Source organism: Phalangium opilio, unplaced genomic scaffold, assembly GCF_054372755.1.
Source record: "Phalangium opilio isolate 3A_F unplaced genomic scaffold, DU_Popi_V2 ptg000053l_1, whole genome shotgun sequence".
NCBI classification, from domain to species: Eukaryota; Metazoa; Arthropoda; class Arachnida; order Opiliones; family Phalangiidae; genus Phalangium; species Phalangium opilio.
In genome coordinates, this window is record NW_028324172.1 from 6,627,880 (window position 1) to 6,643,577 (window position 15,698).

The following is a 15,698-nucleotide window of genomic DNA, read 5'->3' on the forward strand; positions in this document are numbered from 1 at the left end:
TAAAGTGATTATAGATGAAAATGGAATGGCATCTGTTTTCATTATCTTTAAGGGCCTCGTAGCAAAAAAACAGTTAGTTGAAGACGGAATTATCTCCGAAGAAATAGCTTTGGATGTGTTTAAAGGCGTCTTGGAAGAATATTTCTATATTTGCCCTGGTCTAACTGTCGATGCAATTTCAAATGTCAAGAACCTTCCTTTTACACCACAGAATGTCGCTATTATTCAATACCCGATGGAGCGCTTTGCTTCTAAAGACTGTTAGTATGGTTCAAACCACCAACGAATGCGGCCTTGATGGAAATACAAACTGGAATTTACTCATGCAGTAACTGTAGTTACGTATCTAGGTACTGCAAAACGTAAGCGGCCAACAGGATGAAAAAAGGGAAAACCACTCAAAGTAGCCAAACGTCTACTCCTAAAAGCATGACGTCTCCAACATCAACTCACAGAATGAAATTTCTTTCACCTCGAACTCGTAGAGTTAGGCATCAAAAGCTAAGAGCTGGAAAACATCGCTTATTCAAATCTAATGAGAAATTGATAAGGAAATGCAAGAAATTGGATTTGTACCTCAATGATAAGAAGCATGGTCAAGTGTTGGCAATAACTAAGATTGTAAATAAAGACTTCAAGGGAGAAATGGAAAAGGTTACCTCTGAATTACCTTCAAACACTGAAACCGACACAGATATTAAGACAACTCTAAGAGAAGTATGGCTTAAAGAACGTAATGGTAAGTTTCTTTGGTTTACGGTTTCTTACAAAATACAAGCAATCAAATATTTTGATAAATTTAGAACCTGGACATAAAGGAAATCGCTGGAGTGCGATAAAATTTCGTATTGCTCAAGCAATTGCACGTCGAAGCAAAGCGGCGCACTTGGCATTACAGAATTTTAAAATATTGAAGCTTCCATGTTGGAAAACTGTGGAATCAAGCATGAAACATAATTATGAAGAACCTGGAGTAAATATGGAAAGACTAAGACTTCAAAAAGAATGCTATGACGATTACGTCAAGGAACTAGTGGCGAGAGGATTTAAAAAACCAATGTGTGATGGAATATTAATATTTAACGAAGTCAACGTAGCACCAAAAGTAGCCTGGAATAGCAGTCCCACAAAATAACCGGCTTGGCGATGTCAGCGCATCAACTTGGAACCTTGGATGACATATATGAACAACTGACGGATGAAGAAACACTACCTAAAGCTGGATATATGTTGCAGTTTTTGTGGCGCGATCTAACATCAGACTATGATATTATCTGCCCTTATTTTGCGTCTGTAAGCTCAACAAAGAGCCACTTCATATCCGCTTGCCTATTTGATGTTCTCAGTGGTCTCCACGCTGTCGATTTCAAAGTGTCTGCCCTCTTGTGTAATGGTGCGAGCTCAAATTTGAGTCTTATGAAACTTACGCAAAATCTCTCATGAGCATATGGTGTTAAAGTTAACCCTGTGAATCAAGATATTAATATCGAAGTAACGCCATGGTTTAAGAATCCGTTTCGCTTGAACAACAACATATATTGGATTATGTGTCCTTCACATCAGGTATTTATTTTGTCTTAAACATAGGTCAAGTAGAACTGTTTTATATCGTAATTTCCATTGTTGACAGCTTAACAATTTAATTAACGCCCTTTTCGCATCTAAACAAAATGGAAGCAGATCGTTTAAAAACAACGGTACTACATTTGGATGGGATGCTATAATTGAAATGAAAAAAAAGAGAAGACAAAAGGCGAGATGAAGATGTTCCCCGGTATGTTCCAAAACTGCTGCAATCGTACATAATTCGCGATTCATGGACGAAATTGAACGTCAAGCCAGCTAAAATTATGCAGGTAAATTTTAAATAATGGTATATTAGGTTGGACATCGTAATGTCTTAAAATGGCAAGATGATGTACTGGCGGAATTACTTGAACATGTGAATCCTGACAATAATGATCCCCCATTGATTGTGAAGAAACCAAGGAAACATATGCTTATTTAAAAGCTTGTAACTTGCTGTTTGAAAATGGAATGTTATACAAATCAAAGGTATATTCCATGACTGACCCAGTTATGAAAAATATTGAAGATGGCTTGGACTTTTTCAAACAGTGGTTACTAGATCTTAAAGGTAGAATAGCCTTTCTGTGTGCAAACCCCTAGCGTGTTGCACGTCAAACAGGACATAATTCAGCTTTCTTGTTTAAAAATAAATCTTGGGTTTTTAAAATAATTCAGGACGTATAAAAACTAGCAGCAACCGTTTACTGAGTCTGATTACACCTTGAAGATCATCAGCTTACTATAGAGACGAAGCAGCGTCTTCCAGCGGCGGGTGGATTTGATAGGTTTGGTTTAAGGTTTTTGTAAAAACCCAAAATAAAGTTCAGACCCTTAAACAATTGTCTCAGCCCATTTTAGAACCTATTATCATAATTCGACCCTCAAGTCCTGAATTATATTTAAACAATAAAGCTGAATTATGTCCTGTTTGTCGTGTCAGACGACGGATTGATAGGTGCTTGGGATAGCCTTCATTACAAATATTATTTTAAGGTAGGGACGCTAAGTTCAACTGTATGTATCCTGGGAAGGAATTTCTGTCGTGGCAGGTATAAAGATAATGGTTTCTAACGTTACGTACCTTCATCGATTAGTACCAGACTTTTAAAAGCAAGTACATATTTATAGACATGGGACCTACCTTGGATTTAAAGGGCTGGCCAATTACTTCACAAAGAAATATCCAAGGTATTATCTTATGCCAAATAGACTGAATGGTAGTGCTGTGGAAAGCCTTTTCTCCCAATACAAGTTTAACGCAAATGGGAAAATCACCAGTTTAAATTTTGCGTATGCCAGAAAAGCTTTACCAAGGAAGACGTGCATGGTCACCATCATTCGGGCAAAGGATATAGAGACGCACCATTATATGTAAAGCAGAATTTTGCCAACAATCTGTGAAATGTTTTTATTGTTTGGAAACTAGTTTTATCACATAGTATTTATTTTATCACGTAGCTTTGGTTTTATTAACAAATAACAATAACGTTAAACGAATTTTAATACTGGTAACTGTGAATTCTCTTTAAAATAGGAACATATGTATAGGATAGTTGAGACTAGTTAATGTTCATCAATAGTAGAATACAACCTTGATATGCAGGACATGTACTTTATGGCTTTCACTAGTTTGTTTCATAGTCTTGCAAATGTTTCGGCTTAACACGCTTCCTTTTCTTGGATTCCATTTCTCCAAGGATCGATGGGGTTACCGTTTTGGCAACTTAAGACATACCCGACTTTCCCTGTTTCATCAGATCTTTTTTATTTCCAGCTATTAGCCCTTTGGTAGTTTTCCCCTCTTCCACTTTTCTTGTCTCATCCTTGTTTTGGAAACTGTTTATTGTTGTGTCGTGACGATTGGTTGAACACTGCTTTTTCTTTAAGGTTTCTCTGTGTTTGGTTTAGGTTTTTCTTTCTTTTCGCACTTGTTTTTGATTGTCTTTTCCTACGACCTTTTTATTAAAAGTTTTCAGATCTTTATTTCTACTTTGATTCTTTGCTGTAGACGTTTCTTTGGATTTTGCAGATTCCACGAATAAAGTGTCTCGTAATGATGCTTAACCTTTTTGAATCTTATTCTCCTTTTCTGACATTTTTGAATCCCAAGCTGTTATAACCTCGTTGGTGGTAGCGTGCAACATCTTCCGTTGCCATTCTTTATGAAAAGTAATTTGATCCTCTCTCCTTTGATTTGGAAATAAAATACTGCACGCATTGGCGAATGTCTCTTGCAGGCCCCTGCATTCATTGACAATATCTGCTGCTGCCTTTAAGCGGAAAAGTTTCAATAACTTGCCCATTAATTAATTTCAACATAGGTTAATATACATACTTGAGCTATATTTCGTCCATGCTTTTTAATGCCTTCGAGAGTTAAAACTTCCCTCATTTTGTTATTTAAAAGCCTTAAGTAGGGATGAAATTCGTACTTTGGCAAAAAAAGGCTTCCACGATCTCTACGCCTGATGCCAGAAAAACGAATTTTCTTTTTTTCACTTTGATTCATTCTATAGTTCATACAGCACCAATATAGTATCCTTGAAGTTCTCAGCTGCCTTGGTGAAAGACTTCGCCGTTTATATATCAAGCGATTCTTCGCAACCTTCAAAATTTCACCGATGCATCCACCCCCGATCGTTAAAAGTGACCGCTCATACTTCATTGTGAATTTGGCAGGTTGTTCGACTTTGAGCTCAAAGACTTTGCGGGATATTCTTGTCGGAATTGTGTTTTTAATTTTGGAATACACTACTTTACCGTAAATCTGAAGCATCTGTAGTTTTTCGTTGTCATCAATTTCATTTTCAAAACTTTCGCAAAAACGAAAATAAGAAGAGAGGCAAAGAAAGTCATTGGCTATAGAAGTGTACCAATCAATTAAGGTTTTTGTGTTCTTTTTTACATTTGTTTTTAACTTTCTCTTTTGTGACGTATTTCCGCTTTGACTAGAAATATTTTCTGTTGGTGAGACATAGACATATTGTATACACTGACATGGGACCACTATCCATATGCACCATTATCCATATGCACCATTATCCATATGCACCACTATCCATATGCACCACTATCCATATGCACCACTATCCACATGCACCACTATCCACATGCACCATAAGGGATGCCACGTGTAATAAAGATTTTTAGATTGTACAAAAGTCAGTTTCCTAGTATTGACCCGATGCCGGTAGGTGCTCTCGATATTGGTCCCGTTATTAGTGTAACTAAAGAAGATAATTGTACTAAAGATTTAACTTGTTTCTTAACTAAATAAATTAACTTAAATGAAACGAATCTCCACTAACTAAAGGATGGGTGTATGACTCTGCCGCAACGCATCATTTTTGTAATACGAAGGGATGGCTATATAACTATTATGATATCGTAACACCCATAACAATTGCGCAAGGAAGGCGGTTGGGAAAGGTGACGTGGTATTATCATCTCAGCTCAATAATAGAGAAGTGCGGCTAATTCTTAGAGACGTCATATACGTTCCACTATACACAAGAAACCTTATATCCGCAAGACTAATAGATGAAACTGGATTCAAGTCAATCATAAAGGGTGGTATCATACGAGTCTACGCCAAGAACCATGATCTGGTACTGAAAGCGACGTTAGATTCAGACAGCAACTTATATTTGGTAGAAGCTGTGACTAGAACGGATCTACCCTATGTATCACAATCACAAGCAAGGAAAGGACGAGAAAAACGACACGCAGAATGCAATCTCAACACTGTAGAAGATATAAACCTTTGGCATAAACGACTTGGACATCCTAATCCTAGAAGAATTACGCAACTGATCTCAAAACAATTGGTCCTTGGAATTCCGAAGCCAACAACTACATTCGATTTATGCGTCCCCTGCAAGGTATCCAAGGCAACCAAAGCAAAATCATCGGCTATTAAAGGTATACAGTCTTCTGATATACTTCAACTCGTTCATTCAAATGTTTGGGGACCAGCCCCCGTTGCTTCGTTGGGGGGAGCCAAGTACATAATAACATTTATTGACGACTATTCTCGACATGTCAAGGTATACTTAATGAAGCACAAGAACGAAGCTTTCGAGAAGTTTAAAGAATATCTTGTTTGAGCGGAAAGACAAACTGGTAGAAAACTAAAACAACTACGAACGGACAACGGCCTGGAGTATGTTGCGAAATATTTTGAAGACACCTGTAAGAAACAAGGGATTCAAGTCCAACGTACCAATACGTATTCCCCAGAAATGAACGGCGTTGCCGAAAGGTATAACAGGTCCTTGCTTGATGGCATCCGGACGTTATTGGAAGAATCTCAGTTACCTCAATACTTATGGGGTGAAGCTGCCTGTACTTTTGCATACCTATCTAATCGTTTACCACATGCTCAACTACATGAAGACGTACCAGAGACGAGATGGGCTGAAAAGAAGCCATCTGTTCGTCACTTAAAGAAATTCGGATGTTTAGCATTTGCACATAAACCTAAACCACATCGAAATAAATTCAGGAATAGAGCAAAAATTGGTATTATGGTTGGCTACTCATTCAAAACGAAAGGATACCGTATCTGGTTTCCGAAGGAAAGAAAAGTAGTAGAATCAAAGCACGTCCAGTTCCAAGAGGATCAGTTGGGGCTAAATGAACTGAAGAACATTAATGATGATGATGAAGTCATTTTTTATAATTATAATGAATGCTGGCCAAAACAAGAAACTGTAATAGAAGTACCGGAAAGTGAAGATGAGCAATTTGTTGAAGCAAATGGAGATCCTATTCCTATTCCTATCGTTACTAGAAGCAAAACCGCTGAAATACGAAATAAAACAACACCCGTTGTAACTGAGGAAGCTCGACCCGTGATTGATAGACTGACCAAACGACAAGAACGAGAAAAACAGCTTCAGGGGGGACTACCACCTGGATGGACACGAGTGGAAAATAAACAGAAAAAGGGAGAGTCCGCAGGAGATGTCGACGTTTACTACTATGATGAAAAAAAACAAAAGTTATGTTCAAGACTTGATCTACGACGCTATTTCACGTTAAACAAATTACCTTATGATGCAGACGACAAAAACAAGTTTTCTTTTCGACCTATAAACCGCTCATTGATAACATCACAACCCTTAGAAGAACAACAACAGTCAGAAAATATGGAAGCTCATTGCGTAGAAATACCAACTTCTTTTGAGGACGCAATGCAGAGTCCACAGAGTGACTCATGGAAAAGGCCCATGGAAACGGAATACAACACCATTCAAGAAAGAGAGGTGTGGACTGCTATTCCCGCACTGGAGAATAGAAAAATAATTGGTTGTACGTGGATATATGTTCTTAAACGATAAGCCAGTGGAGAAATAGCCAAATTCAAGGCTCGATTAGTAGCTCAAGGCTTCGCACAGCGTTACGGATTCGATTATCAACACACCTATGCACCTGTAGTCAATTTTACCATCATTCGGTTACTACTATTGATTTTTTTAACTTGTCTTGGATGGTCACATCGCCATTTGGATGTTCAATGTGCATACTTATACTGGCATTTAAATGAAGAGGTCTACATGCGACAACCCAAAGGACTCGAAATACCTGACAGAGAAACCGATGTATTACTATTGAAGAAAGCACTATATGGTCTAAAACAAAGTGGACGACAATGGTTCTCTGAGCTTGACCAAAGTTTAATCACGCTGGGTTGTACCCGGTTGAGTGGCTGCAATTGCGTATATCCCAGGTAGCAAAACCACGTGTGCTACACGTGATCTAGGGCTATTTGAAATAACGTGAACCAAAAACGTGATAATAACGTTTGCTATGTCACCTTTTTTTACGTGTTTAATAACACCGTATAAACGTATTCTTCACGTGTTCAAAAAACATAGATTCACGTGTAAAAACTTCAATAATGTACGTGTCCGAACATCATACTTCCACGTGTATGCACATCATAATTTCACGTGTCCTAACATCGGAATTTCACGTGTCCTATCATCGGAGTTTTACGTGTCCTATCATCGGAGTTTTACGTGTCCTATCATCGGACTTTCACGTGTCCCATCATCGGACTTTCACGTGTCCCATCATCGGACTTTCACGTGTCCTATCATCGGACTTTCACGTGTCCCATCATCGGACTTTCACGTGTCCCATCATCGGACTTTCACGTGTCCTATCATCGGACGTTCACGTGTCCTAGTAACGGACTTTCACGTGTCCAAACATCGTAAATTCACGTGCCCAAACCTCGTACCATCACGTGCCCAAACCTCGTACCATCACGTGCCCAAACCTCGTACCATCACGTGCCCAAACCTCGTACCATCACGTGCCCAAACCTCGTACCATCACGTGCCCAAACCTCGTACCATCACGCGCCCAAACCTCGTACCATCACGCGCCCAAACCTCGTACCATCACGCGCCCAAACCTCGTACCATCACGCGCCCAATCTTCAAACCATCACGCGCCCAAACAGCGTCCTTATAATAGTTTAAATATTACATTTTAAATAATACTAGAGCCATAAATTGTGGTTTCAAAATTTATTTTTTGCAGTCATTTCCATTTTAATTTTTACTATTGCCTTTTTGTTTGTTGAGCCTGTTACGTGCCTGTTTCAACCACTCCTTTATTACATTTTCGATTTCGTTCTCCTGTGCCTTCTTGAAATTGTAGTTTGAACGAACAGCACCTTCAAGGTAATAATTTTTTTTTAGTTAGGCTTAACGATTGGATGTTTTTTCTAGTTAGGCTTAACGATTGGAGGGTTTTTATAGTTAGGCTTAACGATTGGAGGGTTTTTATAGTTAGGCTTAACGATTGGAGGGTTTTTATAGTTAGGCTTAACGATTGGAGGGTTTTTATAGTTAGGCTTAACGATTGGAGGGTTTTTATAGTTAGGCTTAACGATTGGAGGGTTTTTCTACTTAGGCTTAACGATTGGAGGGTTTTTCTACTTAGGCTTAACGATTGGAGGTTTTTTCTACTTAGGCTTAACGATTGGAGGTTTTTTCTACTTAGGCTTAACGATTGGAGGTTTTTTCTAGTTAGGCTTAACGATTGGAGGGTTTTTTCTAGTTAGGCCTAACGATTGCAGGGTTTTTCTAGTTAATTAAAAAGATAATGAAATAGAAAAGTTATAGATATGCACAAAACATCAATATAACTTCTCTAAAATTTATCGTTATATATAATTTATTTTTAAAATTGAGATTTTAGCTCGCTAAGCCTAATTCCACATTGTAGAATATTCTGAATATGCAAATTTCTTTAAAGAACGGAACTTATTGCGACCAATCAGGGGCCGCTGAAAATGACTTGAACTCACTCTCTTCCTCGGTCAAGGTCCACCACCCTTCACCCCCCGTTAAACTCAATTTCAGCGTTATTTTTGGAATTAATTTATGAAATCGGCTTAAATCTTCATGAATGAATTCCATAAATAACGCTGAAGTTAAGTTTAACGAGGTTTCAAGCGGGCTAAACCTTGACAGGAGAAAAGAGGGAGTACTTGTACGTTCAATTAAGCCATGGCTGCAATAAATTTTTTTAAAGCAATTTACATCTGCTGAACTTTCTGCAAAAATGTAGTTATAGGCTTAGCGAGCAAAAATCACAACTTTTATATTTGATTATATATTGATATAAAGTCATGTTTTTATGCACATTAAAAATGTTTTCTATTTCATTATCCCTTTAAGCCTAAGAATATATAGGAGGTTTTTATTTGATGAACTTTACAATTGGAAATATTCTCTCTCGCTGGACATAATCCTCAAATTGGAAACATCAACAAATATTCTTACTATTTTGACAAATGCCTAAGCCATAATCACCGGTTTACAAAATCCCCAAAGTCAAAATTAAGTAGGTATAATTGGTCGGGTTGTGTTAAGAGTACAATTTAATACTTACTAATTACTACATCTTTCGCCATTAAAACTTTGAAGGGCAGCTTCCCATGACCTTGCCAATTATACTGTTGAGCAAGATTGTCTTTAAAAAGGGTAGACAAAACTCTTCTAGTTCCGTCCCCTACGCTTTTCCCCCCTAAACCACCAAGAAATGAAATCTGTAAGACAGTAAAATTAGTACGTTATTAGAATTGCTTATACATAAATGAAGCCGTTTTTATTGTATATAAAATTATACTCACCACTGTTAATTGGTTTTCTTTATCAACTATAAACTCTTCGAAGTTCTTTAAAGATTCTTCAGAATCAAGGGGTAAATTGAGATGATCAACTTCGAGTTTAGAGCTTTGAGGATTTTTTTCTACTACAATTTTATCAAGCATCCTAGAATTCGACATCGATTGCGATTTAAGGGTTTCAACTTCTCGCAACGTTGCTTCTTGAAGCTTTTGACCTCGCTTTATTAAATCGATCAGCTCTCTACAACCTATTATATAGATGATAAATCAAAATATATTAAAAAAGCAGATGAAAATTGGAAGAGGTAGCGTATCGTTAAAGAAAAATTACAGCCTGGCAAAGTAATTTAAAACGATATACTCCTATTTAAACGCTAAGTGATATTCTTACAACATGATGTAGAATTAATTCGATTTAAGTCACTAGATTGGTTTATATCTGGTCCATCATCCCGTCTTGACTGTTCCAAATTTTTTTTTTGGGGAGGAATTGAAACTTCATCCTCGTCATTTTTAGAGGAGATAGCTGGTCTTGAAGGAGTACTTATTTCACTAGAAGAATTAAGTGATCCATTTTCTGCAAAATGTGGATTGTAGTCAGAATTCAAAAATAAATTTTTATGGTAATGATTTTAATGAAGAGTACTTTACACACCTGGATCCGAAGGTGATTCGGAATGACTGTTGTTCAACGGAAAATTTGGTATACTAGGCAAACTGGGTTCATTAACTTTTGACGGAGGATCTTAAAAAAAAATGTGTTTTTCAATTAAAAGATAATTACGCTTACAAAGATAGCCATATGTATTTTGTGTGATATTTGTGGATTAGAATTAAGATTAAGGAAAGCAACATACCATCATCACTGCTTAAGTCACCCTCTCGCGCATTTTTCTTCCTTTTAGAGGAATGAGATTTAAGCGGGTCTCTCCTTTTCCTACGATTGCTTTGATCTTCATTTTCATTGCAGTCTGTTGCAACATCGGACTTTAATTCACATTCTTTTGCCTTATTCTCCGCAATTTTGTAATTGTCTAATATATTGCAGGTTATTTAATTAAATTGTAGTACTCCACCTTGACACAGTATAACAGCTAGTTTAAGTACAATAACTATGTGCCAATAAAGCGCTTTTGGATAAGATCTGATTTACACGCCATCCAATTCTACACAAGTTTCTAATCGAAATAAACTGATATCAAATTGTTATAACGACCGTGACATATTCCGCTTAAATTTTATGGGTAATTGACTTTACGGCGTACTTATGTTAAGTTATTGTACTTATGCTATTAGATAAATTTTAATAATACCTGTTTCGTAAAACACTTTGGTTATTCCATACTTGATCCATTTCTCTGATGGTTGTTCAGAATTCAATATTGCTTTGACTAGTCTTTCAGCATTACGATAAGGTGGCCAAAAGCATTTTTTCCCACTTTCATCTAGCCATGCTCTATTAATAACACCGCATTCGATGTCTCCAGTAGCAGATTTTTCCGAGAACTCTACGACCATAAACATGTTGTGGCAAGCTCACTGAAGCCAAATATCCTAGATATTAGAAGAAAATTATGTTATTTTAGTGCACAATAAATTTAGAGGGTTCGCTAACTCCTCTCACAAACCTCAACTCTTAGTTGAAATGCAGTAGTGGGACTGCAATACCTGACAAGTTAGAGTCCGGCATGAAATAACATTTTTTGGCAAACCAGCCTGCCGGCCATGATTTTAAAGATGATAAATGGGATACTTTTACAATTCCCAAGTTCGAGGAATTACAAGGATATTTGTAAGCATCAACTTTTTCTTTGTAATATTTGCCAATAATATAAATTGCGCCATTTCTTAGAATAAAGTTATGTACCTCAACAATCTGGCCATTTTTCAACTCACAACAGTTATCGCCAGCTTTTTTGGTTAAAGTAAACCCATTTACCGAAAGTTTTTTAAATTGAGAACCTTTACAACTTTCTAATAATGGTCCATTATTATGCTCATATTTTACATTCATATGGTTTTGACTAGGAGTCGTACCAGGAATTACTTCAATCTGATTTAATTCTACGAGTCGGTTAACGACCTGTTGTAGAGGTTTGCTTGGGCTGCGAACTAGTTTTTTAAGCTGACCAAGATACGATTCAAAAGAAAAGGCTGAAAAATTGTCTAGCCCTCCATACACACGAGCGTGCGACGCAATATGAAGAAGGTTATGAATATTATACACATAAATACTTTTACCATAAACTTGTCTCGCACTAGAGACAAATGACTCAAGAAGTGTTTCCGCATAGTTAATATGTTCTAATTTGGGACTCTTTGAGCATAATAAATACATTGCGCAATGCAACATTTGAAAGTGGTTCACAAGATAATCTGGTAATATTCCTTGAAATATAAAAAAGCCTGTGTATAACACAAACTGTCTAAATTCAGTGGCTTTCCATCGGTCAATTTCTGTTAAACTTCGAGGTTTACGTGAAAATTCTACAGGCGTTTGTTTAGAGATTTTAAGCAGCTTGTCTGACAGCTGATCAATGATAATTCTTTTCTGCTTAACTCTTGACTTTGGTTTCATTAAACTAACTAAAATTCTTCGAGTGCAGCCCAAGCAAACCAAATGCATATAATCGATAGGAAAACTAGTTATCATATCAATTGGTAGGGCTAGTAATGGGGAATGAATATTCTCATTATGATGGTCAACTTGAGAGTAGTTTCTAAACCTTTCATCAGTTCTTAGTGGGGCGTGCAATTCGTTAAAAATTACTTTATCCTTATATGTACCTTTCTGCTCGCAATAGTCGCACCCGTAATATCCATTATGGTTTTTTACACATTTTAAATATGCTTTTGCGGGTGCATCACACACAAAAGGTCCTAGCTTTATTTTGTAGAAAACCTCATTGTACACTAATCCTTCAGTTGTCAGTTTCCGAGCCTCATTTACAAACTTTTCTAGATACAATTCTAAAGTCTTTGGTTTTCCATTGCCATAAAATATTCCTACCACAAATGGCGAATTGTCAACCGTATTTATGCAACGGGCGAGAATAGGCCAAAACTGACTATTCGAACTTTTAAAAACTGGAACACCATCAATATTGAAAAGTAGTGTTAACAAGTCAGTTTGATTTTGCAAGCCAAACTTAAGTTTTCCCCGCAATCCTTCTATTAGTCCCATGTGGTAGTAATCTCCATTTTGAAGATGATCAACTTTAACAGCTACCTGACTCTGAATATCAAGAATAGTCCTTGAATCTATGGGTAGATCCTTATGTAATGGTTTTAAAATTTTCAATAATCCGTTAAGTGCCGCATGACTAATGCCAAAATTTAAAACCCAGTCTTTTAAATCACGTTTTAGCCCGTCTTTTAAATCACGTTTTAGCCCCTCATCATTTTCCTCTTCATCACTAGATGAGTTTTCACCAGTGTTGGATTCATGACCGTAAACATTTCCTTCGTTATCTGACTCATCACTATGTTCTATACCTGTTATACCATCAGTTTCAACCAATTGGTTCGCTAAAGGCTCGACAAATTGGTTCGCTAAAGGCTCGACAAATTGGTTCGCTAAAGGCTCGACAAATTGGTTCGCTAAAGGCTCGACAAATTGGTTCGCTAATGGCTCGACAAATTGGTTCGCTAATGGCTCGACAAATTGGTTCGCTAATGGCTCGACAAATTGGTTCGCTAATGGCTCGACAAATTGGTTCGCCGCTAATGTTTCAGTTGGTTGTACATCAGCCAAATGTTTCGCTAGCGCTGCCGTAACATTCCGAATTCTTTGCCTTTTTGATACTTTGTACATCAGAGCCGCAGTATACTGTAGATACCTAAATTTTATATACAAGCGTCACCAAGGTGGTTCCGTTTATTCCCTCCCCCCCCCCAATTCATTCCATATTCCCCTCCCAAGGCTTAGCAAAATGGGTTAACATTAAAGGAGTTGGCTTAGAAAGTCTGGGCAATCTTGGTTCACAAAACAGAAAAATCCATCTTATTCCCTATCGCTGGAAGTTACGCTTTGAGCGGGATTCATGGAGGGGAGTAACGGGAAAAAATGTGTCTGTCGTTGGCTACAAAAGGAAATAAAACGTACTGTAGCAAACGACAGACAAATTTCTTCCCGTACTCCCGAGTCCCCTCCATCGTAAACTAGCACCTCTTCCTCAACGGCTCAACGCGAAACAAACTTTTTTTCCTGAGCTCAGTGTCACATCGCTGATCAGCGTGACGTCAGTAAATTGCTGTACAGTGAAACACCGGTGAGCTCTATTGAACGCGGCCCATGAATCCCAAGTTAAGCCTAACTTCCGTCCGTAGGGAATTCAATAAGGTGGATTACTTTGCAAACCGGGTTGATATTACAAAAAGTGACTTGTGAAAAAAAATTAAAAAATATAGAAAAATTGGGTCAAAAGCAAAACCGAGCGACGCTATCCAATTCTTAAGCCGAGCTGGTATACAATTGTACGCTAGCGCAGATGAAAATCTTTTACCACAGTGCTATTTTTGTCAAATAAATTTATCACTTACTTTAACTTCACTCCTATCGTAAATCAAAGGATCCAAATCCAGAAGTTTGTCTCGCTTTTGTTAATTTAAAAGCAGAATGCTGAATTTGAGGGTACTAAATACAAACGACCAGATTTAAATACAGGCAAAGAATTCCTATTTTAATTAGCTAGAAAACCAAAAATCTAATAACTGACCTCCGATATAAAGAAGTATACAGTAGGCTTTTAGAAAAAATCCATCTCTTCGAAAAAATATTGCGCTATATGAGTAATGAAATGAATTAAATATTGATTAAACCAAAATTATTTATGCAATAAACAAATCTTACTTTAATTCCCTTTGCTTCAATCAGCCTTCTTAATATGTACGGAAAACGGCCAAGAAATTCAATTTAAAATTGGCTTGAAAATCTTTCTAGCCTTATAAGCCAAGGCCCGAAGCACGCGGACAATTTGCGACGAAATAATGAAGATCGAAAAGTATTGTGCTATAAGAATAAATATGAAACGATTTAATTATTGTTTAAACCAAAATTATTTATGCAATAAACAAATCTTACTTTAATTCCCTTTGCTTCAATCAGCCTTCTTAATATGTACGGAAAACGGCCAAGAAATTCAATTTAAAATTGGCTTGAAAATCTTTCTAGCCTTATAAGCCAAGGCCCGAAGCACGCGGACAATTTGGGAGGAAATAATGAAGATCGAAAAGTATTGCGCTATATAAATATGAAACGATTTAAATATTGTTTAAACCAAAATTAGTTATGCAATCAAAAAATTCTTACTTTAATTCGCTTTGTTTTAGTCAACCTTCTTAATATGTTCGGGAAACGGCAAAGAAATTCAATTTAAAATTGGCTTGAAGTAATTCTAGCCTAATAAGCCGAAGGCCCGATTTTATTTCGCTGAAGCACGCGGACAATTTGCGCCGAAGGAATGAAAATCGAATGACGCCGCGGTGAATTCGAGAAACGACCCGACTTAACGCGGAGTCTACCAGGGTTGCCAGATTGAAAACCTTCAACCCGCCAAAATCAAATTGGAAACAAGCCCAAAAACAGCCAAACGGTATTTCGAAAAAAGCCCAAAAACTGCCTAAGATCTAGGCTATCCAGCCCAAAAATTTATCGTGAAAATTTGAAATTCGTTTTTCTTTTAGAAATTTCAATGCATATTCTATACTGACACCATTTTTAAAACCCAAGACAAAAGGAAACTATTTTATTTAATCATGAATTGACGAATTATAAGCCGCTCAAAAGGTTTGAAAGCACCATTTCTCAGTTTTTTGGGCATTCTAATGATCTTCGCCTATTGGCGGTATTTTAAGTACAGAAAGCCAAAGAAAAACCCCGACAAGCCCAATTTCAAGCCAATATTTTTGAGAAAAAGCCCAATTGGCTGCTTTCCAGCCCAATATGGCAACCCTGACGTCTACTCTTGAGGTGGTCTTT

The 15,698-nt window shown here is 37.2% G+C and overlaps 2 protein-coding genes across 3 annotated transcripts; one reads left to right on the forward strand and one right to left on the reverse strand.

Moving 5' to 3' along the window:
- Positions 1–5,810: 5,810 nt before the first annotated feature.
- On the forward strand, positions 5,811–6,911 carry LOC149673337 (uncharacterized). The gene has a single exon (XM_089840263.1). It carries the CDS (start codon positions 5,811–5,813, stop codon positions 6,909–6,911), a length of 1,101 nt encoding a protein of 366 aa, XP_089696389.1.
- A 1,182-nt stretch (positions 6,912–8,093) lies between these two features.
- On the reverse strand, positions 8,094–15,204 carry LOC149673338 (uncharacterized). 2 transcript variants are annotated; one of them, XM_089840121.1, is made up of 12 exons: positions 15,030–15,204; positions 14,802–14,960; positions 14,571–14,729; positions 14,437–14,501; positions 14,261–14,354; positions 11,032–11,272; positions 10,576–10,752; positions 10,374–10,463; positions 10,110–10,295; positions 9,722–9,966; positions 9,481–9,637; positions 8,094–8,257 (listed from the first exon to the last, which is right to left on the reverse strand). In XM_089840121.1, the coding sequence occupies exons 6-12, from the start codon at positions 11,240–11,242 to the stop codon at positions 8,133–8,135; spliced, it is 1,191 nt and encodes a 396-aa protein (XP_089696247.1). In that variant the 5' UTR covers positions 11,243–11,272; positions 14,261–14,354; positions 14,437–14,501; positions 14,571–14,729; positions 14,802–14,960; positions 15,030–15,204; the 3' UTR covers positions 8,094–8,132. The 2 variants fall into 2 exon arrangements, with proteins under 2 accessions (XP_089696247.1, XP_089696246.1); XM_089840120.1 differs by lacking the exons at positions 14,261–14,354; positions 14,437–14,501; positions 14,571–14,729; positions 14,802–14,960; positions 15,030–15,204 and adding an exon at positions 11,347–11,487.
- Positions 15,205–15,698: the final 494 nt, after the last annotated feature.